This window comes from Drosophila suzukii (genome assembly GCF_043229965.1).
Source record: "Drosophila suzukii chromosome Y unlocalized genomic scaffold, CBGP_Dsuzu_IsoJpt1.0 scf_Y1, whole genome shotgun sequence".
Classification (NCBI taxonomy): Eukaryota; Metazoa; Arthropoda; class Insecta; order Diptera; family Drosophilidae; genus Drosophila; species Drosophila suzukii.
In genome coordinates, this window is record NW_027255895.1 from 325511 (window position 1) to 353313 (window position 27803).

The 27803-nt window shown below is 41.0% G+C and overlaps 1 protein-coding gene across 1 annotated transcript; it reads right to left on the reverse strand.

Annotated features, from left to right (window-relative positions):
• Positions 1-11320: 11320 nt before the first annotated feature.
• LOC139353908 (uncharacterized) lies at positions 11321-13428 on the reverse strand. Its single transcript, XM_070998121.1, has 3 exons — positions 13386-13428; positions 13265-13334; positions 11321-13209 (listed from the first exon to the last, which is right to left on the reverse strand). The coding sequence occupies exon 3, from the start codon at positions 12847-12849 to the stop codon at positions 12007-12009; it is 843 nt and encodes a 280-aa protein (XP_070854222.1). The 5' UTR covers positions 12850-13209; positions 13265-13334; positions 13386-13428; the 3' UTR covers positions 11321-12006.
• Positions 13429-27803: the final 14375 nt, after the last annotated feature.

Here is a 27803-nt window from a genome sequence, read left to right on the forward strand (position 1 = left end):
GAAAATCTGCTCACGCCCCAGGACAGTATTTCAGGCATGTTGATAATACGGATCCATTGTTATGCAACGACTGCATTTTTAAAATAATGATGTCTGCCTTTATTAATGCGACAGAAATGTAATGCAGATCTGGAGTGCGGTTCGAGTGGATTGACGGCCAGCAGAAATAAGAGGAGTTAAGAACGAAATGGAAAATTTCTCGCTTCCTTCAAGGCAAATAGTTCAATATTTTAAGGAGTAGTTCCTATAAATATATTCTCAAAATTAAAACAATATTAATACGTTTTTGTAACATAACCCCTTTTAAGAACCAAAGTTGTCGCTATGTTTAAAACTGGAGGATGTCTGATAAGATACTTTCAAATCCAGCAGATACCCTTAAATAATCTTGTTTCCTATAACACAAATAAGATTGTCTTCCTCTCTATAGCTCTAACTCTATAAGACCTACGTTGATCCCCAAAAAAAAGGTCTATTTTACTTTAAGATATTTATTTTGTTATTCAAAGAATTACAATAGGTGTCGAGAAAAAAAAGGTTCCTATAATAATTGAAAACTAATTAAAATATTTTAAAAATCAGTTTGCTCTATAATATTAAACAAAATCATATCGGTATTATTTTTGTTTTCAGAGCTTCTTACACACTTTGATTTGAATCGTGTGCTTTTTTTAGAGTAGCCTTAAACAACTTGTTTGACAGAAATGCCATTTTGTTGATTGAACATTTCCAATTGAAATTTTTCGCTGAATCGTTGTTTTCTTCATTATTTTTTCGTGTTGCTGTATAGTTGACATTCAGTGAGCTGCAAAGTCAGCAGCATTTAAAATTCGCTCACGATTGTCTCCGGATGAGCAGTGCACCGAGTGAGCAGAAGGAACCGACCGGCGGAGCAAACAGTCGAGGAAGGAAAATCAACGGATACGGAACGGATGCACGGGTACTCAGTGCTCAGGTCCCCTTCTCCTTTTCGAGCCCGATGTATCTGTCAGTCGGTAGGAAAAACTGTCACTGCAATCAGGTGCAATTAGAGCTTCCGATGCCCGGGAAATCGCGAAAAATGGGTGGAGGAGACGGCCTTTGCAAGAGAAATGGAATGGAAATTGAAAACACAAAATGGGAAAGTGATTTGGCCAATGCGCATCTTCATCGAAAATGAAAAACTCGTTAGCTAAGAGACTTTCTTTCTTGGCAATGACTACTAGGAGATTTAAAAGTGGGCGTAGTAAAACAACTGATTCCATAAATTTAATTACATTTCATTTCATTAAGGTTTATAAATATATTTTTGAAGAACAATTAGCACCGTATACGTATACTATACAATTTATTTTAATACAATATAGAAATATAATTACTTTATTTGAAGAACCTTCAATGATAAAATTGAATATAATGTTCACATTCTAGGATACATTTAAAGGAATTTAGCTATAATATTCCTTGATATATATTTTCTTATTCTGCTATCTAAGTACACTACATTATTAAACAACACCTGTTTTCGGGATATCCTAAAATATAATTTCAACAAGTTGCACTTGTATAGAGGATATCCTATATTTAAGCAATGCATTTTAATCATAAATTTTCATAAATACACTGGACACGGAACCCCACATGATGGAGCGGGATTGGGATGACCACATTGGGTTGGGCAAAACCGCATTGTGTGGTATTTGTCGTGTTCTGCGGTTGGATTTGTTGATGCTGTTGCTGATGGTCTTGCGTGCCGACATGGCATCAAAAATTCCAATTCCCGTGAATAAATACGATCTCTCGACCCGGGGGCAGTCTGACTGGCACATCGTGTTGCCAAAAACATTAATTAAAATTCATTAGAGTGCGGATTGTAGAAACAATCGCCAGTCCATATGCGGCCCTGTAATCCCTTTCAATCTCAGCTGGCTAAATATTAAATGGACCAGCTTGGACTCGAGACTCGACTTCGTTGCGGCTCAGCAAAATTCAAATGTTTGGCATAAAAAATGCATAAATTATGCAAACCATTTAAGAGGCAAACAAGAAGGAAAAATCGAAACTGCCTCAACATTTTTGCCTTGGTCAAGGCTTTGAAAAATTGATTTTGGCCAGCCCGAAAATTCCGACGACTGACCCAACTCGCAGAGTGAGTCTGTTGGTGTGTGTCTAAATGGACATCTGAGCAGAAAGAAGGCCCAAAGTCTCTCAACATGGCTTTTAAAACTGCTGCCACCCACTTGGTCCCCTTTATTGGGTAGTATAAAATATTCATCCGTTTTATATGTGAAAACGAAAGGGGCGGCGAAAGTGGGATGGGTGAGTGGCCAGGCCTATGTCACAATAAAAGTCAAGAAGCTTTTGCGTTCCGTAATTAATGTAAATCCTCATTTTACTTTCCCATGGCATACCCCTTTAACGGGACGAGTGCAGTTGGGAATAACTTCGTATACGGTTTGTTTGTGCTCTAATAATATCATTAAGGAAAAAGAAAAAGGGATAGATATATATTGAAATATACTTACATATACATATATTTTCACTCTTGACCATCTTAAAAATGTTAATAAATAATATTTATTGAATGTACTGGGTACTCCACCTGCCTTTACTTAAAATAGTTCCATGGATCTACTCCATTGACAGCTGCAGGCCGCCAGAGGGCGCCTGTCAACCCTCCTCCCAATATATGTATGCACCGTGTAATTGATTTTCTGTTTACGCATTGCCCCAAAATCGGGAGCAAATGGAAGTGGGCGTGGTCGGGCAGAAAAGTTGCCGAGCCTGATGCTTCCGGTTACTTCTTGTTATTATATTTCATTTGCCGTCAACTTTGTTGTGATGCCTGATTCCTGTACATCGTGAATAACCCAACAACAAGTCGGATCCTGAAAGATTAATTCCAAGGCTAGGATAATTGACACCCAGTGAATAGTTTATGATACTCAAGTATATTCTTAAAATATAAATAAAAATTCAAAAGCCCAACATATTTATTCAAGGATAGAAGATAATCCTAACTATTTTTAAAATCACTGGATAAGGTGCCTAAAAATATGCAACAATATATTCTGAGTTCGAAAGTCTGATGACTTTTTGCATACTTTTGGATACTTTAAAAAGTGATTATATAAGCATAAAGATTTTGAAAACTATAAGAATTGTATGTATCCCAATTCCCAAAAATAAGGTTAAAAAAATGGAAATACAGGCATAAAGCATGCTTTCAATATGTTAGGAATACCTTAAGAGTGACTTGACTTGATCCAAGCTATACCATTTGTTCCATTCTGATACATCCTGCTTCCCAGTTTTCTAATGGGTATGCCCAAAGTTTCCATTGCAACTTTTGCGATATTCCTGCTGGACGGAGGGGAGGTGAGGAGAAGCCCTTCTGAGGGGCAGGAAGTCCGGCGGGGTGCAGGGCACATGCCAACACTTGTTTTCTGTTAAGTGATTTAGGCAAAACTTTTGCACCCTCCCCTCGCTGCGATTTTTCTGTGCCATTCGTGTTTGGCATTTTGGGCTTAGAAGTAGACGAGGGGCGCCTGATGGGTTCCTGCGATGTTGCAGGTCATTCTGTTGCGGTTCCGCCTCGGTTCGGTAATATTCTGAAACATCGGAAATGTTTTACAAAACTTTCGCGAAAAGCTACGCGCCAGCGACAGCAAATTGAACGAAAACCGTTTAAATGCTTGCCACATAATCGCCGTCAAGTGAAATTCATTTTCTTGACAAACAACATGAACTTCAAAGAAACTTGGCCGAATCCCCGCCTTTGAGTTGCGCAGAGGAAATTGAAATTGTTAAATGTGTGCGGGAAACTAGAAGAACTGCCAAGCTGGCTTAGCGACTGTCACGGAAGATGTATTGCTCATCTCTTGTTCCGGTATTTTTGAGTGATGATTTCCTGTGAATGAAAAGAAATCGATTATTTGTGCATTTACATAAAACCAAGGTTGGGGTTAAGGTATGTAGTAAAACAATTTAGTATCTGCGATAGTCCAAAGTATTTTGTACGAAGATATCAAAAACGAATAAATCCGTTATTATTAACCATATGTGAGGATACAAGATGATTTGATTAAAATACACGGAACATAAAAAACTCAGAGTTACAAAAATGTGTTAAAACTATATGTTGGGGCGGTGCGGCTTGATCGTTGAAATAATTGAAGCCCCAAGATTGAGTGGTACCCAAAAAACACGGGAGTATTTTGGGGTTTTTTACGCGACGGGCGTAGATGTTTATTGTATCACTTTGAAACAAGAACTGCTTAAGCCTAACTTAACTTAAGCGCTCCAGAGCAGAGCGGAGACTTAAGCGAGACATGGAGAGGGAGAGCGGACGGCAGTGCGAGCGCGCGAGATGTAGACATCTGGATAAAACTGCCGCTCGACACTGCCTCCTGAAATTAAACGCCCTTTTGGCGTGAACATTCTCCCCCCCCTTGCGAGGACACCCGTAGCAAGAACCTCAGGATAGTAGGCTCAGGAATATTTTGGAAGTATAGATCGGTCGTCCGTATGTAGGAGAGTGTGGTGGGCCTTTCCACACTTGTGGCAGTAATGACCACTGCGGCAGGAGTCCTTGGAATGATTGTGAGCCAAGCAATTGGAGCAGTACTTCTGGATATGTACTTCCTGAAGCCGATTCTGGGGGCTTAGCCGTAGAAAGTGGTGGCACTTCCGTAGAGGATGGATCTTTTGGCAGACTCGGCATTGGTAGGATTTAATACCTCGAGTACGTCTGCCATCCAAGGCGGGGTATGGAACCCAATATTCGGATGGAGTATTCTTAGGAGGAACTTTTTGTACGGAAACTTGCGTTGAATAGGACGAAATGATGTGTGGAACTGAGGCGGGTACTGGCCTTGGAGGGTCGGATGGAATCGTCGGAGTAGTAGGACCACTGTTTCGATGCAGCAATGTGTGATGCCGATCTTGGCAAGTGAGACAGTTGTGAGCGCTTGTGCAATCTCGGAATTGATGGCTACTTGCAAAGCAATTGGAGCACAACTGCTTCCTTTGGATATAGGCTAAGCGATCTTCTACCGTCATCTGTAGGAAGCGTGGACATATACGCACGGGGTGGTTCTTCTTCGAACACAGATCGCAGCCTTTGGTTATCGGAACTAACCTTGTGTTGAAGGAATTTATTTTTGGAAATTCTGCCTCTCGATTTGTGTCTTTGGACTGGACGTGGTGGTAATTGGCAGATCGGAAGCTATCGACGGCCTCAAGAGTTAGATGGCGCTCCGTCAAATATGAATCAAGCTCAAGCCACGTAGGAATTTCGGCTTTATTTTGGATGGATTGCTCCCATAATGAGAGAGTGAGCTTTGGTAGTTTTGTCGAGCACATATAAACCAGGATAGGGTCCCAATTCTCAATATTAACACCGGAAAATTTTAAGGAAGTTAAGCAACCTTGAAAAGTGCGTTGAAGTTCCTTTAAGGGTGCTCCCGACTCCTGTGCTATGGATTGCACATTGAAAAGTGTTTTCAGGTGACTGTTTACCTGCAATCTCTTATTTTCGAAACGCTCAGTTAGGTTATTCCAGGCTGAGCGAAAGCCATCATTGGTGAGTGGGGATCTTGAAACTATGGAATGAGCTTCGCCACTTGTTTTTGAATTTAAGTGGAATAATTTTTCAACGGGCGTTAGACTCGGATTGTCTATGTATATTGCCGTGAAAAGGTCCCGGAAAGTCGGCCAGCGAAGATAATCGCCAGAGAAAACCTCTGTGTCGATAGGAGGGAGCCGACAGCCATAAGACGTGAAATTTTGGGACGGAGTTATTGGAGCTTGAGGTATTTGGGAGGAGCCCTTTTGGATTTGTTCCATCAGCTGCGCGGCAAATATTTCGTAAGTGGAGTACGTTTGGTAATACTTGGACTTTAGTATGGATTTTGTGTCTGCGGCGCTCTCGCCTGCAGCTATAATGCAGTCGGAGCATATGTCGTATGCTGCCTTTACCGTTTGCCACAAGGAATTGAGATGATCGCGACGGATTTTATAGGCGTATAACGTTGGTGTAGGAGCACCTGGAGCGTTCACAGTGGCCTCAAAGTGGATCAGACAGTCAGCTGTGGCCATAAATCGGGTTAAAGCGGATTTTACTGATGTTGCCATGACGTTAAATAATTTAGAATTTTAATTCTGATGTAAGGAAACGGATTGGAATCAAATTGGAATTTAGGAACCAATTAAGATTGTAAATATATACGGTCACACTGTCGGATAGGCAATAAATATTTATTATATCGGATGGTCGGACTTATGTAAGGAATTAAGGACTTTAATATTGTTTGTTTGAAAGGAACACTTTTTGTGAGCTCTTGACCCACTGTGCACTGGCGATATACGTATGTATGTACACTGTACATATGTACATATGTGGGGTGCGAATAGCGGAATAACGTTGCGGGAATCGGAAAGACTTCGCTTATGTTTGTATGTCGGTGCGTTTGTTTGTCACCTGCACAACTAAATTGCAAACGATTTGCTGGAGTAAATTTGTGGATATTGTCACTTTGTTTTTAATTTTAGAAATAGTTTAGCCGCATTTGTGGGTCGAGAAAAGTAGTTGGAGTGGACTGTATTAGATTGTATTTGTAAATATACACATGCAGCTGGAACACAGTAAAAAATAAAGAGTGCAAATCTTAAGGGAAAATTTTATGACCGGGAATTTTTTACTGCGGCTGAGTTATATTTTACACACGATTGGAATTGAAAATATATTTGACAAATATTTTCGTTGAATAGTAGCACTGAAATATTTACTGGAATTGTTTCAAGTGTGCAACTGTGGGCAAAGGAAACTGGAATATTGTCGGGCACAAGTAACGGAATTGAAATACATATATTAAATACCGTTGCGTCGGATTAATCTCTTTTGGATTTAGACAATATATCATACAGAAAGTTAGTCGAAATAGGGTTCGAAAAACTGGCTGTATGACCGGCAATTATAGTAAGCGGAACTTATCTGGAGTGTTTCAAGCCTGCTGGGACAAAATCAAAGGAAACTCCAGGAGAGGAAAGTCCAAAGATTTTGAAATCCGGCTCGAAGTGGACCAAAATGTTGGGGCGGTGCGGCTTGATCGTTGAAATAATTGAAGCCCCAAGATTGAGTGGTACCCAAAAAACACGGGAGTATTTTGGGGTTTTTTACGCGACGGGCGTAGATGTTTATTGTATCACTTTGAAACAAGAACTGCTTAAGCCTAACTTAACTTAAGCGCTCCAGAGCAGAGCGGAGACTTAAGGGAGACATGGAGAGGGAGAGCGGACGGCAGTGCGAGCGCGCGAGATGTAGACATCTGGATAAAACTGCCGCTCGACACTGCTTCCTGAAATTAAACGCCCTTTTGGCGTGAACACTATAACTTAATTATAGAGAAATGATCATATAACTTTTCTTACTTCTTCTTATTTAATTTTGAGGCAGTTTTAACTTATTGTACAAACAACTTTATTTTGCAAACACAGCCATTTTCAGCCACTGAAAACCCATCCAAAGCCATTATGTGTTCAACGCATTCTTTTAACATCGTAATCGACATTACCTTCGCATATTTATCCCGTTAGGACCCCGCATAATATTCGATACTCCTCCGAAATTTACACAGTCCCTCCGAGGAACCTGACAAGTCTACTTACTTTGCTGCTATCTGACAGCATTAAAACTGTCTCCTCGAATTCTGACTTGCCAGAAGAAGAATTTCCCGGATAAAGATCGTCTGGGTAACCATATTACATGGATAACACCCACAAAACACTAGCAACACCACCAGCAGCAGCACCACGCGAGAAATGTTTCGTGACAAAGAATTCCAAGAGTTAAAAAATAAAATAAAACAAAAATGGAACAGAAGGATAATTGAGCTAAGGAAGAAAAACGTTTGCGAGACATAGTAAAGCGTGGCAAGTGGGAAACTTTGAAGTTTTATTAAAAATACACACCGCAACATTCCTCAAGAACTTTTCGCACACGAAAACGTGAGATAATTTACTAGAAGCGAGCCGGACGAGCTGCTCCCTTTTGCAGGTGGAAAGGCGGAGCCAAAACCGGCAGCGAAGTGTCAAGTAGTTTGGATAAACTTTTCTGACAGCTCAATTTGGAAGGGAAAATGTATGTCTCTATGTTTGTAAGCCAGCATTCCCGAAAAGCTGCTCCTTTGGTCGACAGCAGAATATTAGAATATTAATAGCGAGCTTTGCAGGGGACAACTAATGAGCGGAAGTCCTCTCTTAGGGGAATAGTTAAGTCTGAAGAAAGCCTTGATGTGGGTTTTCGTATTCCCGCAAGTCGGGAAAACGGGGGATTTGAGTCAGAAAGTTTGGCCAACAAGTCGGAAAAGAAAAGACGGTCAGTGGAGTCCTTAGTGATTAATCCAAAATGCAAGCCAGTTAGTGAACGGAGTTATTAAAGATTTTTGAAACTTCTTGAAAAATACTTCAGGATATAATCATTAAAACCACTACTGTAAAAATCGGTTCTCAAAAAATACAAGTCATTCCCCAGGTGATTAATCCTAAACTGATAATTAAGGAACATCAAGTAATACAAAATAATATATTATAAACCAGGAATGAAAACTAATAAGCACATTTAATGGAAGAAAAATTAAAGTTGGTATGTAAGTTTTGTATTTCTAAAGGGTTTTGGTTAGATACCATATTTAAGTGACAATATTTAAGCGGATGACCCAGATCCAATCGACTGTCCTTCCATGTCTCAGCATGTAAACCTATTGACTGAGGACATTGTAAAACAATATGGTTCCCTTCGGAGGTAAAGTCAAACACAGCTGCAGAACGGCAAGATCCACAAACATGCACTTAACTAACCAGTTCCGCCCAGACTTCCGATTGCCAACGCTTCAGTTTGCCGGGGAAAATGAACAACATGTTGTGGTTATGGAAATTAGCTGAGGAGGATGACAAACACTGTGCGTGCCAAGATTTATGCCCCGATGTTGCCCGAAACTACGGCTTCAGATGCAACATATCCTGCGAAACGGGAACGGAGCCCCGAATCAGGACCAAGACACATGGCCCGTGTTTACAGGACGATGTGAACCGGAGAGCAAACCCTCTGGCTAATTGCTACTTAAATGCTCAAAACTTGTTGATACTTTTCACCTCGTATTTCAAGCAGTTTTCCAGCCACTCGAGAGAGAAACGCCCCCAAGATGTCGGCCACGCATTTAAAAAGAAAAGAAAATCCCAGAGAGAAAGACCATCAGCCAATGGAAGATCGGTTGGCTATAATTAGGCGCAGAATCGCTAGAATCTCGGGGAGACGTACATATGTTTCGGTTTCGATTCTTCGGGGATGGGGGTGGGGAATCACCAGAGTGATTCTCGAGATCTCTCAGGGCGCACTCTTTCGATTTTTTGAGGCTAATTTCAGTGGGCACACGACTTTGGCACGGTTTAGTATCGTCGCGACAATTATCGTAATTAACTCGTTTATGTGTTGTGTGCTAATCCAATTACCAAGTTCGCACAGGATGTCCCCAATCGTGGCAGGCGAGCAAAACGCAAATTAATTCAATCAATCGGGTTAAAAATCAGTTGTATTGTCGCGATCTTGAACTAGCCGAAAGTGTTTTTGTAAATTAATTACCGAAGATCGAAAGTTAATAGTTCAAACTGTTATAATAAATTTACAACGGAATATTTAAAAATGTTAAACTACCAGCAGCAATTGCATTCGCTGCCCGTCGGCAATCCGGGAAATTTTTACTACGGACCGACGGGATCGCATTCGCTCACAGTTTCTGGGGAGGTGTATCCAACCCATCAGTCGCACAATCCCGAGTCTGAGGATAAACTGAATGATCACGAGGATAGTACACGAAATATGGACAAAATGCACAGATTCTCCGTTGATAATATCATGGAAATGAAGCACGATGCTTATGCCAAGGGGAAAATTACAATGGAACTTAATAACAACTACGGTGAGTTCAAGTGCCTAGAAAAAGAAATGGTGAATGTAAGCTAAATACATACCATTAAAGATAAGCAAAGACCCATCAGATACCATAATCATATTCCACATTACATATTTTCTTACAAAATAAATAAAATATTTGACTTGGAGACTTAATAAATTACCATAGAAAAATCGAAAGACAATCAGATTCATAATAGAAAATACATTTTGTTCTGAAATACATATTGACGATCATTAAGTTTTCTGGCCTTAATTAAAATATTTAGTTTCATAAATTTAACACTGAAGCAAACTTTTAAAATGCTTAAAACTTGAGACAACAGTCACAATTAATTTATAAGCTTAAACATAATTAAAGTGACTCATTTACTGGAAATCCTTTTAATTGTACTATTTTACAAAAATATGTATTTTTTTTACAGGCTAATTAAAACACAAATGGCATCCTGCTTCTATTCAAAATTATTATACCCGTTACTCGTAGAGTAAAAGGGTATACTAGATTCGTCGGAAAGTATGTAACAGGCAGAAGGAAGCGTTTCCGACCCCATAAAGTATATATATTCTTGATCAGGATCACTAGCCGAGTCGATCTAGCCATGTCCGTCTGTCCGTCTGTCCGTCTGTCCGTCTGACCGTCTGTCCGTCTGTCCGTCTGTCTGTCCGTCCGGATGAACGCTGAGATCTCGGAAACTATGAGAGCTAGGCTATTGAGATTTGGCGTACAGATTCCTGAGCTTCTTACGCAGCGCAAGTTTGTTTCAGTAGACTGCCACGCCCACTCTAACGCCCACAAAACGCCCAAAACTGTAACTCCTACAGTTTTGATGCTAGATAGAAAATTTTAACTGAAATGTATTGTTCTCATCAATACCTATCGATTGACCTAAAAAAAAGTTTGCCACGCCCACTTTAACGCCCACAAACCGCGAAAACCTGTGACGCCCACAATTTGCATGCTAGATAAAAAATTTTAACTGAAATGTATTGGTGTCGTCAATACCTATCGATTGATCCAAAAATAATTTTGCCACGCCCACCCTAACGCCCATAACGCTTAAATCTGTCTACCGCCGGTAGGTGGCGCATTTTAATTTCGCTTTGCTGCTTGCATATCTCCATTTCCCTTTGAGTAACGGGTATCTGATAGTCGAGGTACTCGACTATAGCGTTCTTCCTTGTTTTTATATATTTAATTCGCCCTAAGAGCTTTACAAACCTCTTCATCCAAAATACCTCTAGTCGCTCCGACACTTTAGTTTATTAACTTTAAAGCCTCTTAATTGCCGTAATTACCAGATGTACATCAGAATGCGAAATGCCAAATGAGTTCAGGTAGTTCAGATATATGCATATTCCGAACCAAGACTTTGAGGGGCCTAGCGAGGGCGTCTGTGGCCTAATTCATAAATGATAAATTCATCCGAGATGCGAGCCAAGAGAACTTATGACATTATTCGCACAACAGCATAATCATGGCTATATCTTTACACATGCATAAATAAGTGGGTATATATGTATAAGATGGGGTCATCATATATAATCATGTACGAATGTGTGCGGGCTGTGGGGCAACTCATGGATGACAATTAGGTGCCAGATGTGGGCGACATTCGCTCATTTCGCATCTCCCAATGCCGGTGCAATGTCATCTCCGTGCATTTTTCCTGTTGCGGTTGCGGCTTTAACCCCTCCTCGGCCCTCCCCCGCCATTTTCCTGTATTAACCCACCGAGTGGAAACTGTCAACATATTGCTACTGGTTGTCAGCCTCAGCATAATTTGCAGCGAAATCCTAGCCGAAAAAGCGAAAATCCCACGAAAGAACGGAGACTCTAACAATTCGTTAACAGTTCAGCATCAAGTTTTTCCTTTTCTCGCTCCCGGTCGCCAGTTTCCTTTATTTACTTTGCTTTTTACGTGGCAGAGGAAACATTTCCGAGCCGACAACACTTCAACATTGTCAACATGACAAAACGTAATCAAAGCTGACATGATATTCCCTCAGTGGCCGCATGCCTTTGAAGCATCCGAGGTAGCGAGTAGCTACCACGACTATACTTTCCAAGTGGAGCATATAAAACGCCAGTCCCACTGTAACCAGTCCCGTCGTCCGTGGCTACCTGCCAGGTGCTGCTCCGAAATCGGCGGCACCTCTCGCACGCTGTTCAGCTGGCTGCGTATAAGCTGCTCCGGTCGGCCGAACCTAAAGCGCAGCTGCTCCATCACGGCGCTGACGTTCCCAAAGTGAATCAGCAGCGACTTCACTGACTCGCGTGCTTCATCCTTCAGCGCCTTCAACAACCTCTGGTTGTTCTCCAAGTCTAAGCAGTTGTATGCTTGGGTCGTCTCCACAAACGCACAGTTAAAGATCGGCCACTCCTCGGGCTGCCCTCCAAATACAGGCAGGTCCGGAAGCTTCCTTGGCCCGTACACTCTTTGGGATTCATTCGGTGTCATCGAGGCGTAGGACCCGACAAATGGCGATGCTGTTGCCACGTTGTGGGAAATCCACCCCACACGACGCCCCCACGACGCTCCACTGTTGGCGCCATCTGTGCTTGGGCCAACTGCGATTGGCGCGCAATTGGCGGTGCTCACACTGTTCAGGGCTTTAACCTGCTTCAGCTCCTCCTCCAACGCCGCAATCCTTTTCAAAAGGTCCGACGTTAGGGGCTGGTTCATCACCGGCTCCGCCGCAGTGACAGCAGTACTCCTCGGTTGGGACGCTACTGTAGTCACCGTAGTGGCTGGGCTAGAAACGGCCGCCGCCGAGGTAATGTTCACTCGCGGCCGGTTTTCTGCTCCATTACTCGCTGTCTGCTGATCCGCTCGCGCTGCTGTAGGGGTGGCTTCCCCTCCTCTCAGCCGCCAACTCCTCTTGGGGGAATGCTGCATCCTAACAGGTCCAAATACGGCGCTGCCTCAGCGCTTTCCAAAATGGCGGCACCTGTGCCTTCTGGCCGCTGACTGCGGCCGGCGATGCTTGACGCTCCTTGCGTCTTCTGGTCCGCTGACTTCGGACCCCGCGCTTAGCGCTCCTTGCGCCTCCTTACCGCTGACTGCGGTCTCCTTAACTGACGCTGCCTTCGTCTCCCTGTCGCTGACTGCGACTCCGTCCCAGTGTTCGGCACTGTCTGCGCCCCTCTATGTCGCTGTCTGCGACTCCTCTACTGGTACGGGAATTGCTCCTGGCAACTCTCTAGCTGGTCGTCAAGCCGTCCTCCAGCGCAAGTTGCCCTTACAGTCTCTCTAGGACTGCGAATAAAAGGAGTTGTCTTGAATCATATGGAGTTGCCTTGTAAACGACTACCTCACACGCGTAGGTCCGAAGAGAGGGTGAACTTTAAGGGCGGCGTGCGCCTGGTGGCGGTCGTTTTATTCTGTTAACAATTCAAATCAGCCTCATACATTTCAAACTAACTTAATCTTACCGCAGTGTGTCACAAGACAAAGAGAAGCACAATTTATGGCGGCATCCATTAGACCGATATTAGTAGGCCCGCACTTCAAGGGCCAAGAAATCCATACGAGATCGGATAAATTAACAAATACTAGATTTCCTTACAATAAGTCTACCTATCGATTACAATGTTCGACCGTCGACAAGATGTTTAGGTATATGACTATACGTTTGACATAAATAAAAAGAGTCGATATTTTTATGTCGACCCATATAAAAATGAGATCTTATGTTATCTTGTTTTTCACAAGCTACGTCATCGAATATCATAATGGAATTGTTTTTAGCTTCACTGGCATCTAGTACACCCTCATTATGGGAGAATGTATGATATCCCATTCCTTTAATCAGTTTGATTAATTTCTCCAAGTACTCATATTTAGGTTGATATAAACTTTTTGAAAATACATAAACATTTTCGAACTTTAATCCATTAGGACTCTCTATTAGACTTAACATAATATTAGTTTTACCACATTTCGAAGGCCCAACAGTTAGAGCCCTTATTGTGTTCGGTAAGAGAGCACTATGTCGTGGCGGTAGATTTTTCTCGTTTTCATCGTAAATATATCTAACAAAATTTTTTTGTTTTTGACTTATTAAACGCATCTTTTAACCTAACGTACCTTATTCAATGAGAAATCTTTGATGATTAAACATCAATAAAATGGGGAAACGTTTTTATAACCGCATCAGTCGTATTTATACCCGTTACACGTAGAGTAAAAGGCTATACTAGATTCGTCGGAAAGTATGAAACAGGCAGAAGGAAGCGTTTCCGACCCTATAAAGTATATATATTCTTGATCAGGATCACTAGCCGAGTCGATCTAGCCATGTCCGTCTGTCCGTCTGTCTGTGCGGATGAACGCTCAGATCTCGGAAACTATAAGAGCTAGGCTACTGAGATTTGGCGTGCAGATTCCTGAGCTTCTGTTTCAGCAGAGTGCCACGCCCACTCTAACGCCCACAAACCGCCCAAAACTGTGGCTCCTACAGTTTTGATGCTAGAATAAATATTTTAACTGAAATGTATTGTTCTCATCAGTACCTATCGATTGACCTAAAAAAAAGTTTGCCACGCCCACTTTAACGTCCACAAACCGACCAAACCTGTGACGCCCACAATTTTCATGCTAGATAAAAAATTTTAACTGAAATGTATTGGTCTCGGCAATACCGATCGATTGATCCAAAAAAAATTTGCCACGCCCACTCTAACGCCCATAACGCTTAAATCTGTCTACCGCCGGTAGGTGGCGCATTTTAATCTCGCTTTGCTGCTTGCATATCTCCATTTAGCTGAGTAACGGGTATCTGATAGTCGAGGTACTCGACTATAGCGTTCTTCCTTGTTTTAATTGTAAACACGGTGGTGGTCTTGTCAATAAGCTAATCAATACATTACCGTTTGAAGCTCATGTTCCGGGATATAACTTTTGTGGACCTTGTACAAAGTTACAGAAACGGTTGGAACGTGGTGATTAAGGAATAAACCCTTTGGATGAAGCTTGCAAAGAGCACGATATTGCATGTTCTCAAAACAAGACACTGAGTGAACGACATAGGGCAGACTCCATATTAATTGACGAAGCCTGCCTGTTTGTGCCTAACTGATGTAGGCACTTCTGGGTCCCACCGCGGGACAAGGGGGTAATGAGCACTTGTCGCTGGCACGGGGACGCTTTGATGACAGGACGATCGCGTCGCGGCAAATGTAACGATGGTTACTGCGATGCCGGACCACATGCGATGCTGGAGCTGCGCTGAGGGTGAGCGAACGTGGTTAGCTGCTAGTTGAGGTAGTATATTACGAGCCCTATTCCCAAATGTAGGAAGTAGAACCGCAGAGTTAAGAGGTGTGTTGATAACTGATTTATTTTTCATTTGATACCTGGTTATATACTACTTGGAACACGGAAGCTTAGTGTAATGATTAGTGAAATAAGCTATATTCTAAAGTCGGTCAGGAAATTATGATTATGGGGCAGTTGGCTCAGCTAAAACTGCAACATGTGCAGACTGCATTGGCGCGTCAGTGTGCCGTTGAGTCGGTGAGACGGTGAGTTAGTGAGACATATATTATGCTGATCAGCAATACTCATATGCAGTGGGTGCTACTGAACGCCTGGTACTGACACTGCAACATGTGCTGACTGCATTAACGGGTCAGTGAGCCGTTGAGTCGGTGAGACGGTGAGTTAGTCTGCAGTGAGTGCTTCTGAGCGCCTGGTTCCCAACTTGGCTACTGATGATTTGTTAAGTGTGTGGTCATGCTGAGTATCTTTGGGTATGAACATTCTCCCCCCAATTGAGGGTTACCCTCAATTAAGGCGTGGTGTCGGTCAGCCCTTGGTCGAATTGTATAAAAAGCACCTAACAAATCATTGATGGAAGAGGATCTTTCCTTTAACTGCGGCGGTTCATGTTTGTGATTCATGTCCTTCACATTTTCTTGATGCTGCTTAACACTCCCCTTTGCGATAAGATTGACATTACCGTGGGGACTGAAATTGTGCCCTCTTAGAACTTTATCATTTAGCACGTCTGTGGCATGTGGACTTTTTGCAACAAAACTAAGATATTTCTTGGTTAAGTTTAGAAATGTTGAACAAAAATCAGCCTTCTTGTAGGTTTTAAACTGATGAGAAGTCGGTTCTATATTAATTGGTTTTTCTCTTGCAGTGTAAAGTTCTGTCAGCTGCAATGAACCATTATATGTATCGGTTGATTCTCGATCGGAAGAGTCAGTGTCGCTAGTTCTTGATTGGCTTCAGGCTCTTTTATTTTATGATCCATCAATACTACGTTCGTTAAGTGAGTCCCCTCTTCATCGAGTGAAATCTCGTTCTGCCGTTTGCTTTCTTCTATATCCAAAAGATTATAATTTATCGTATTTTTATCTTTCGTTGGCTCATAAGCATCGTTCCGTCCTGCAACATCACCTCTGTCTTCTACCAGAGTATTGTTGATTTCCGTATCAGATGAGGTTTCTTTATCGAGAAAACCTGTGCTTACATAACCAAGCCATGTGCCTTGGGCCAACGGTCTATTAGGTCCTAGTTCAAGAAGTTCACCGGTTATTACACTAAAAAATACTTCAACCCCTAAGGTTAGGTCAACAGATCCAGGTTGCCGAAAGTCAGGATCTGCAAAAGGGCATATTAAGGTCGTTTGCAATCGGTACTGACGGTTGGAACTGTAACAGTTTTGTGCACAGTGCACAGTTTTCAACCTTATAAGCTGTAGACAAACAATTTGTGCATGCTCCTACTTGAATAATGGACCATTTGCTGGAAGCGGCTACATGCTCTAAGATTATGTTGTCCTTGGTGACAAATCTTACAGCTCTCTTCGTTGTGAACTGACTGTATGTTGAGCGCTTATCGTCTCCAGCATGCAAGCGCGCCGCTCAATTAACGTCAGTACACTCCTTAACGTTGGAATTTCCGTTGGTGCATCCGCTGAATTTTCCAGAGCAGCTAGAGACTGCTAGTCTAGTTTTCTTCTGATAAGAAAACACAGGATTGGATCCCAGGATTTTGTGCTGTCATCGAGGTTTTTAAGAGTACTTATTGAGTTTTTTATAGTGTCATGTAAGGCCCTTAGTTGGCGCGAGGAGCTGTCTATAGGCTGATGGTCAATAATTTTTGCTATGGCGGCGAATACTAGTATTTTTCCGTTCTGGTACCTGGCCTTCAAACGCAACCAGGTGTCGTCACAGCCACCCTATGAGAAGACTGTGTCTATCAAAACGTTCCTCGCTTCACCACGAAGCGAACTCTGTAGAATATGTAGTTTTTGACTGGCCGAATATGGTTTTTTATGTACCAATTCCACAAAAAGATCATGGAACGGTGGCAAGTCTAGATACTCGCCGTTGAACTCCGGAATGCTAACTGACGGAAGTGCCAAGTTTAGGCTCATTGGCGCGTCGCTTTCTCGAAGCAGGTTCATTTCGTATTCCTCGTATAATGTGTGGAATTGATTTAGCTGTGCTTCTGCCAGAGCTGCGGCCCCATGTGTGCTGTCCAATTCGTTGTGGGCTTGCCTCAGTAACGCCCAATGGAGATCCAGGTGCCTTTGTAGGGCTGGGGTGACGGGCGGGGCAATCGAGGCTAATTTTAATGATGACTCCAATTCATTGCATTTTCTCTGTTGGATCACCTTGTCAATTGCGGAATCTTCTTTGACTTGATCTCTTGTTGTGATCTTGATGTTGGCCGAAGTTCGTCTCGGGACCTACGGAAGCCCGCTTCCAGTCGGCATGTTGTCCAGAAAGATATTCTGATATTTTTCGACCAGCTCCTTAAGTGCTACTAATCGTGAAGAGTACTCACTTCCAGTGGGTAATGCCGCCTGCTGGACTTCTTCATCTAGGTCGCAAAACTGCTGCCAGAGATCGTTTAACTGATTTAGCTTACCGGAGTAATAGCCGTCTCGGTGGCGTTGGTCGGCAGAATCCTTGCCATAATTCTTAATGAGCTGTTCGATTTTCCTTTGCAGCTCGTTTTGGGTGTCTAGTAATCGAATGTGTAAATCGATTCTTGTGTGACTTGTTTCCTCGATGAATGAAGTAGACTTGTTGTGTGTCTTGGAAAGAATGAATCCTGTGAAGCCGGATAAAGCTGTTTGTCTTGTAAAGCTGGATGAAGCCGAGTTCCTGTGAAGCTGGATGAAGCTGAGTATCCTGTGAAGCTGGATGAAGCTGACGTTCCTGTGACGCTGGAAAACGAAGCGTATCCTGTGAAGCTGGATTAAGCTGACTTCCTGTGACGCTGGAAGAAGAAGCGTATCCTGTGAAGCTGGATTAAGCTGAGTTCCTGTGAAGCTGGATTAAGCTGAGTTCCTGTGACGCTGGAAGAAGAAGCGTATCCTGTGAAGCTGGATTAAGCTGACGTTCCTCTGACGCTGGAAGACGAAGCGTATCCTGTGATGCTGGATGCAGCTGACGTTCCTCTGACGCTGGAAGACGAAGCGTACCCTATGAAGCTGGAAGAAGCTGTGAGTCCTTTAGTGGGAAGGGGGTTGCTTGAGTGTGATCCTTTGTTGTTAAAGGATCACGTCAGGGTCACCAATGTTTGTGCCTAACCGAAGTAGACACTTCTGGGTCACACCGCGGAACAAGGGGGTAATGAGCACTTGTCGTTGGCACGGGGACGCTTTGATGGCAGGACAATCGCGTCGCGGCAATGGTAACGATGGTTACTGCAATGTCGGACCACAGGCGATGCTGGAGCTGCGCTGAGGGCGAGCTAACGTGGTTAGCTGCTAGTTGAGATAGTGTATTACGAGCCCTATTCCCAGATGTAGGAAGTAGAACCGCTGAGTTAAGAGGAGGGTTGATAACAGATTTATTCTTCATTTGATACCTGCTTATATACTACTTGGAACACTCAAGCTTAGTGTAATGATTAGTGAAATAAGCTATATTCTAAAGTAGGTCAGGGAATTATGATTATGTTGGCTCAGCTAAAACTGCAACATGTGCTGACTGCATTAGCGGTCAGTTAGTGAGACATATATTATGCTGATCAGCAATACTCATATGCAGCGGGTGCTACTGAACGCCTGGTACTGACACTGCAACATGTGCTGACTGCATTGGCGGGTCAGTGAGCCGTTGAGTCGGTGAGACGGTGAGTTAGTCTGCAGTGAGTGCTACTAAGCGCCTGGTTCCCAACTTGGTTACTGATGATTTGTTGGGTGTGGTCATGTTGAGTACCTTTGGGTACGAACACTACGAATCGTGCCGATCTTGACAGCCCTCAGCGCACTTGGTAGCTTAGCAAGTTGTAGTGCAGCAATTGCAAAAACAATTAACAATGCGAGAATGGTTAAAGAAGATATGGAGGAGAAAAAACGTCACAACAGAAAAACTGAAAGTGTTGCTGTAGGAGAAGGATTAAATCTCAAGCCCTTTAGAAAGGGTTATGGTTTCTTTCTTAAGCCCTATAGTACGGGAAAGGAATTAAGAAGCGAATAGACTAATTTTTCTGCTACCCAATATACTACAGTCAAATATCGACATTATATTTGCTAAGAAATACATCCAACATTTTAGAGGGGTGCTTATGAGAGATCTACTCCCAGAAGCACCAAAAAGTAGGGAGCGTGGTATAGTAAACCTAGATAATTCACGATCAAGTGGTACACATTGGGTTGCATTATACATTATACATTATTTCGATAGTTTTGGAAATCTTCAGCCACCTAGAGAAGTTGTGAAATACTTGGGACGTAGAATTCATTACAACTACGATAGAGTTCAAGACTTTGATACATACATCTGTGGACACCTGTCCCTCGCTTTTCTACTTTCTTTCGCAGAAGATGTGGATTCAAAACCGGTATATTTAAATGGTTCACTTACATTTGGGGGATTGAAAATCAATATATGGGTACGTGTATGTGTGAACTCTGTATAGTATAAAAAGTGGACATGCACGCGTTCAAATTCACAGTCTAAGTTTTTACTTCACATCGATCTTCATTTAGAGGACAAGAATTTTTGATCATTCTTAAAAAAAAAAACAAGGAAGAACGCTATAGTCGAGTACCTCGACTATCAGATACCCGTTAATCAGCTAAATAGAGATATGCAAGTAGCAAAGCGAGATTAAAATGCGCCACCTACCGGCGGTATACAGATTTAAGCGTTATGGGCGCTAGAGTGGGCGTGGCAAATTTTTTTTTGGACCAATCGATAGGTATTGATGAGAACAATACATTTCAGTTAAAATTTTCTATCTAGCATCAAAACTGTAGGAGCCACAGTTTTGGGCGGTTTGTGGGCGTTAGAGTGGGCGTAGCACTGTACTGAAACAAACTTGCGCTGCGCAGGAATCTCAGGAATCTGCGTGCCTAATCCCAGTATTGTACCTCTCATAGTTTCCGAGATCTCAGCGTTCATACGGACAGACGGACAGACGGACATGGCTACATCGACTCGGCTAGTGATCCTGATCAAGAATATATATACTTTATGGGGCCGGAAACGCTTCCTTCTGCCTGTTACATACTTTCCGACGAATCTAGTATACCCTTTTACTCTACGAGTAACGGGTATAAAAACTATAACTGCTCATAGCAGCTCAAAACAGCTGGTGACCAGCTTATAACAACTAGTAAACAACTAGTTAACAGCTACTAAACAGATAATAACCATCTAATAACAGCTATTAACCAGCTAAAACAAGTAGTAAGCAGCTACGAAACAAGTACTGAAGAACTGCTAAGCAGCTAGTAAACATCAAAATACAGCTAAATACAACGTGGAACAACTGTACCAAGTCCAAAAACCTCAAGTACCATCATGAATCAGGAAAACCAGATGAACATTGTAGTTAAAGAGTTCAATAAATTTAATAAAATGACACTGCTATCGAAGACAAGGATGCCTGAAAATGTAAGATTCCCGATCCTCAAGGCGGAGCGCAAAACAACAAAGGTTGGAGAATCTATTGCTCTCGAGTTGGAGGAGCACATTCTGTACATCCCGGAATGGTACACCTCTCTTCAAGATGATATCATCAATGAAATGGTTGATGGAAAATTTAATATATATAAAAGTAATGACAATTTGTATTTAAAAATAAGTCAGTAATCATTAAAAAGATTGAGATTTTAGGAATATAACAATGTGTATTTACATTTTTAAATATAATGAAGAAAATATATCAAATCTTTTTTTTTATTCCGAAATGGTATATAAATATTACAGGTTTTGGCGTTCCATAAACAGTATTTGATTAGTAACTGAGGAGTGACTACATGAATTTCGGAAATTTTAAATCTTTCACCTATAAAGTTTGTAAAATATACTACAAAGAATATTTTGTCACAGTTGACCAAAGCTAGTTTTGCTTTGAAGCGAAAACTCGATGATCTCAAACAAGTCAAAAATCATACGAACTTACAATTGAAGGAAGCTTTTAAACCTATTACTGAACCCTTACATGAACTTGTTAAGGAAAATAAAAAACAAAAGATTTTTAATGTAAAAGATGGTATAAAAGTAAAGCGTGAAATGAAGCAAATTAAAAATACGATAATTATGAGAGAGAGCTTGACGATTTCTACTTTACAACTAATGAGAAAGATCTGCAGTCTAATCGAAACATAACTCCACCAAGGTCTTTCGATGATAGTGACTCCTATAATCAATTCTTTTCACAGACGAATATTGAGGAATATATAGAAGATGAGAAAAAGGAGTCGGAAAAAAGTGAAGAAGAAGGGACAACACCTTTACCAATGTATACAGGAGATGCCGATATGGGTGTGGATGCAGAGCTAGGCGATAACAACACTAGTTATTTTTTTTTTTTTTTTTTTAAGTGCTTTGCTATTTATTTATTGAATCTTCTCCATTTGGATACTAACAATAAGTGTATCAAATCTTAGACTAACTAATCTAACTTACAGTCATATGACTGATGTTGTGCTAAAGGGGCCCGAAAGTTATAGCTGGCTTGGCAGGTCGTTGCGTTGTAGACGGGATCGGCTGGAAACCCAAGTCAAGCCTCTTGCGAGGCGATTGGGGTGCACAGGGAGTTTTTCGTTGTAGGACGCTTTTTGTTTGTCTATTTCATCTTTTACGGTAAGAATGCTTAGATCCCTGTGGATGTTTTGGTTGCGAATATACCATGGTGCCCCAGTGATAGTTCGCAGGATTTTCGATTGAACGCGCTGTATAATGTCTATGTTGCTTCTGCTGGCGTTCCCCCATAGCTGGGAGCCATATGTCCAGATGGGCTTGAGAGTGGAGTTATAGAGCAAAACCTTGTAGTCCAGACGCAGGGGCGAACGAGCGTTAAGAATCCAGTGGAAGCTGCTGGCCTTTAGTTTTAGATGTACTTTCTTGCGTTCGATGTGTCTTCTCCAGGTTAGTCGTCTGTCAAGGTGGACGCCGAGATACGTTACATCGTTGACTTGGGGAATCTGCGTATTATTCAATAATAGTGGAGGGCATGTTTGCCTGTTTAGAGTAAACGTTATGTGTTTACATTTTTGTTCATTTATTTTAATCCGCCAATCAGATAGCCACCTCTCTACTACGAGGAGGTGGTTTGCTAGCTGTGTTGTGGCTCGGCCTGGGCACCTCGAGCGACTTAAAATTTGCGGTGTCGTCAGCGAACGTAGATGTTGTTAGCTGCTTGCTCGTGGGAATATCCGCTGTGTATAGGAGGAACAGAGTAGGCCCTAGCGCGCTCCCTTGCGGGACTCCAGCTTTGATAATGTAGTCGTCGGATGTTGTTGTATTGCACCTTACTGCGAAGGTCCGGTTGTATAGATACGACTCAAGAAGCTTGTGAGTGTAATCAGGTAAGTATGTTTTGATTTTGTGCATGAGGCCATCTAGCCATACTCGATCGAAGGCTTGAGATACATCGAGGAATATTGCGCTGCAGTATTCCCGATGCTCAAATGCTGTGCGTATTTCTGATGTTATTCTGTTAACTTGTTCGATTGTTCCATGGTTTTGACGAAATCCAAATTGATGAGCAGGGATAACATTGCGTGCTCCGAGATATTGTGTTATGCGAGTTAGAAGGCATTTTTCGAACAGCTTAGACAGACATGATAATAAACTAATTGGTCTGTAGGATGACGGAATTGTGTGGTCTTTTCCGTGCTTCGGTATCATAATGATAATAGATTTTTTCCATTTTTTCGGATAGTAGCCGAGAGTTATAATCCCATTGAAGAGCTTACAAATAACCTCAATGGCAGAGTTTGGAAGTTCAATTAACATTTTTGGAAAAATGAACCAGTGGCAGGGTTCGGCTGGAAGACGTTTCTTAGATGTAAAGCAAAAGTTTCGGCTCTATCTTCGTCGCTGATGGCCCAGATGCCAGATGAGTTTCTTATCGGAGTGACTGTTTCGATTGGAGAGCTCAGATTTGGGTGAGCCCTCCACAGAGGATGTTTTGTACTGGTTGGCGATAGTTTTTTAATGTACTGTAGCTTTGCATTTTCTGTTTCTTGCTTTAGAGCTCGATTTAGTGAGCGAGTGGCTTCCTTAAGACGTTGTTTTAATGACGGCGATCTGTTGGTCTGCCAGGCACGTCGCAGGCGCCTCTTTTCTAGGACTAACCGTTCAATTTGCAGATTAGTTTTGAAGTGGTTGGATTGCACGTCCCTGCCTTGTGGTGTTGAGATAGTGGCTGCCTCCACGAATACTTCTTCAAGAGCATCGGTAGAGCAGTCGATGTCCGCTTCGATGTTGAAGTGAGGGGTTAATTTGATGTGTGAGCTTACATACTTTTTATATTTTAACCAGTTGGTTCTGTGCGACGTCAGCCTGAGGGGGTGATCTGTGGTTTTTGTGCTTTGAAGAAGAGTTATTAGCACTGGCGAATGGTCTGACGACAGGTCCGAAAGCGCTTTGGCGCTTTTTATATTGCGGGGAATGTTTTTTGTCACCGCAAAGTCTATTAGGTCTGGAACTTTCCTGGGGTCTGTTGGACAGTATGTGGGGCTGCCAGGGGAAACATAGTCTAATTTGTTGTTCGGTTTTATGATTGCATTGTATAATTGCCTTCCTTTGGGAGTCACAAGGCGTGATCTCCAGTGCGTGTGTTTGGCATTATAGTCCCCTGCAGCTATAAAGCGGTCTCCAAGCAATTTGTAGAAGTCCATGAAATGTCCTTCAGAAATTGTAAAGCGAGGCGGGCAGTATACAGCGGCTATGGTGAGGTTTCCGTTGCCTGACTGCACTTTGATAGACGTGGCTTGCAAGTAATTAGTTGAAAACCTTTGGTGAAAGTGGTGCTTGATGCGTTCCCTGATTAGGATGCCGGTTCCGCCGTGGGCTTTACCATCTGGATGGTCTGTGCGGTAGAAAGTGTAGCCTCTTATTTGGAAGTTGTATTTGTTTGTGTGGTGCGTCTCTACCAGTAGCATAATGTCGATATGATTTTCATTCAGGAACTGTGTTACTTCAAGGTTGTGCCGTGAAACGCCATTGGCGTTCCACATTGTTATTCGTAGATTTGCCATCTGTTTTTTGGACTGCTTAGCTGCAAGTTGCTGTAACACCATGTTCTGGTTTTGAACCAGTGTTTGCATGGTCGTTTTCATGAATGACATGAGTTCCATCATACTTTGTTGCATGGTGACCATCATAGTTTCCAGAGTGCTTTGCGACTGTTCTTGGATCTGCTGAGCGTTTCCTAGATTAGACTGGAGTGGGTTTTCCGTCCCCGATCGAAGGACATCGGCGTATGAGAATCCCTTCTGGGTATTTAGTTGACCAAAGGAGGATCTTGCAGCCGGGCCGAAAAAAACTTCCGGCGTCGTAAGCGAGTAAGTGTACGCATTTTGGGTATTCTGATGACGCGTTGCTATCACTTTTCGCATGCGGTCCTTCATCTCCTTGTAGACCGGACAGCCCCTGTAGTTTGCCGTGTGGTTACCTTGGCAGTTAACGCATTTTTTCTTTTTCTAGTTATAATTATGATTTTAATATCAGTAATTTGACCAGAGGAAATGTGTTGGATAAAGGTTATGGACATAAAAAAGTGCAAGCAATTCATTAACATTGGGAGATAAAGAATTAATTATTAAAGATAATAAAATAACATTTTCTAGTGGAATGAGTTGTGATCTGAATCCTGGTCTGTACTCTCTAATTTTTCTTAGGAACCCTGAAAACTATGATGACCAAGACTTGAAAATGTATAATAAAATTATTTTAGAAACGAATATAAATAGAGTAGGCTTTAAACCTAATAACAGAATCAAGGGTACACGAGCATACAAATATAGTCCTATTATTAAGAAGTTGATAGACAAAGATTTCAGTCCTACAACGTCTACTCCACTTCGCTCAAAAACAGGTTTTGGTTACATGACTCTTCAGAAATCAAATCCAAACTAAGTATATTGGAGCGGGTAACACCAGCCACAATACGGAAATTTTTTAAATGTTAGAGGAGTTGCGCGAAGAAAGGATTATATTTTAATGGGTATAAATAGGAAGGACAAATATGTTTTACATTTATAAACATTATGTCTGTCGACAAGTTTGGACATTTTTCTGTTGATAAGGAACGATCAGAAAATTTGAAAAGACGTGTTAATTCTACTGAGGGATTATTCATCGATGAGGACGGTAATCTAAATGCTCAAAATAAACGTATCAAAAACGGATCTAAGCCTTTAGACAACAATGATCTAGCAACGAAACAATATACTGATGAGATCCTCGGAAAGTTGGGAGAAGATTTAAGAAAAATTATAACCCAAATGTTAATCGTCGACTCACAAAAATTTCAAGCTTAGAAAATAAATTTGAATTGAATAGTAAGAAGGCAGACAGCGCTGACCAAATTTTTGCCAAAATTCTGGCGACTCTTCAGAAATCAAATCCAAACTAAGTATATTGGAGCGGGTAACACCAGCCACAATACGGAAATTTTTTAAATGTTAGAGGAGTTGCGCGAAGAAAGGATTATAAAAATATACAAAATTTCAAGCTTAGAAAATAAATTTGAATTGAATAGTAAGAAGGCAGACAGCGCTGACCAAATTTTTGCCAAAATATATTTAAATATGTAACAAAACTGATATCGTTACCGAAAAAAACCACAATTGAGTTAGAAGGTTTTGCTTTTCAGCCTATTAGAAGAATATGATTAAGCGAGAAATCGTAAATGAGTTGCACGGACCATCTCGAAAAAACTTTTAACGAAGACGAGTAATTACAAGGGGTATAAACGATCTGTGGCAAGCAGATTTGGTAGAAATTGGAGCCTTTTCAAAATCTATTGATGGGTACCGATACTTGTTGACTGTTATAGACACATTTTCGAAATATGCTTGGGGTGAGGCATTAAAATCCAAAAATGAAAATTATGTTTCCCAAGCCATGAAGAGAATATTTATATTAATTTTATATTAATTTATATTAATTTTATATTAATTTTAATATTAATATTTTTGTACAATGTTTTAAACTAAAATGAAATATAACAAAAATACTTTTTACAAACTCAAAATCATTTTCATTTATATTTTCCAAAGTCTCGATCATAATAAATCATCTCCAATTCAACTGATTTATAAAATAGTTCTTTTTCAATATGTTTCTTTTGAAATTTAAGGCTATCTAATGATTCTCCATCGTTCACATAATTATTTTGTATCATCTCACCCAAGCAAAATGAATTTGATTCTAGCAATTCAACATTTTCTAAAATTCAAAGAATTTTTTTATTTACTTTAACTGTAGTTATTTTATGTGCTTTTGATCTAAACATTATTCTATTACCATATAGTGAGGTAAGATTTCGTGAACTTACTCCCTTTGCTTTATTATGTGAAGATTGAACTTGATCTATTTTATAACAATTAACCTTCGAGCACAGACCTACAAATTCTGTCATGAGTTTACCGTTAAGCTCATCTTTAAAAAATCCTAAACTTTTTTTGTTAACTCTTTTAAAGTTATAGAGATTAATTCTTTCATCTGAATAGTCCGATCTATCACATTTTGCTTCAAGATCATTACAAATATCTTTATAAAAATCTTTAATTTTTACTGTATAGATAAATAAATCAGTATCCATATAATTTAAGAGTAACTTTTCCTGATAGTAAAGATCATACATTTTTCATTTTGATAGACTAATATTGCAAGTCCTAAATACATTGTCTTATTAAATTGAACGGACAATCTTTTCATTTGAATTGCATAGAAATTATCATTAATTTTAGTTGCACTATGAAAATTCGATTTTGAAATTAAAGTTTTGGCAAAATGTGCTTTTCGTCCAGTCTTCGAGCTATCCGGAGCTTCCCATGTACTAATAAGCTTAATATCGACCCTGCGCTCGGGATCTTCCATTGTTTTTCCGTAAACAAAATTATTCATTAACTTAAAAAAATCTTTTTCAAATTAATTTTTTGCATTTTGCCTATGTAAAGTATTTAGATCAATGTAATTCTTTAACCAAAGCTTTTGTAAAAACTGATGGATCTTTTTCAATACTAACCCATTCTGTATACATTCTGTTCCCAGGTCAGCAATTAATTTTTTTACCTTATCCCCTTTCGAGGCCAGACAATGTTACGGGCAAAATGGAAGATCATTATGAAGATCATGTAAACGGTATGGATATATTAAGTCCACTTCCAAAAAATATTTGCTATTATTATAATAATATTAGTAATATCAAAATTGTCTATGTCTGTGGTAGACATCCACTTAAAATCTTTATATGGTAAAGGTTGTGACATTGCCCAACCATACAAGGTATTCGCATCCACATACATTAAAAATGAAGACTCCTTCGAGGAATCATAATCTGACAAATATTTATTATTTGCTTCTGTATATCTATGACAACATTGAACTAAACCACCTCGAATGCTACTTTGAATA

Bases quoted from the DNA above. Each gene is read 5' to 3' on its own strand.
- LOC139353908 (XM_070998121.1), bottom strand. From the start codon at position 12,849: ATGCAGCATTCCCCCAAGAGGAGTTGGCGGCTGAGAGGAGGGGAAGCC.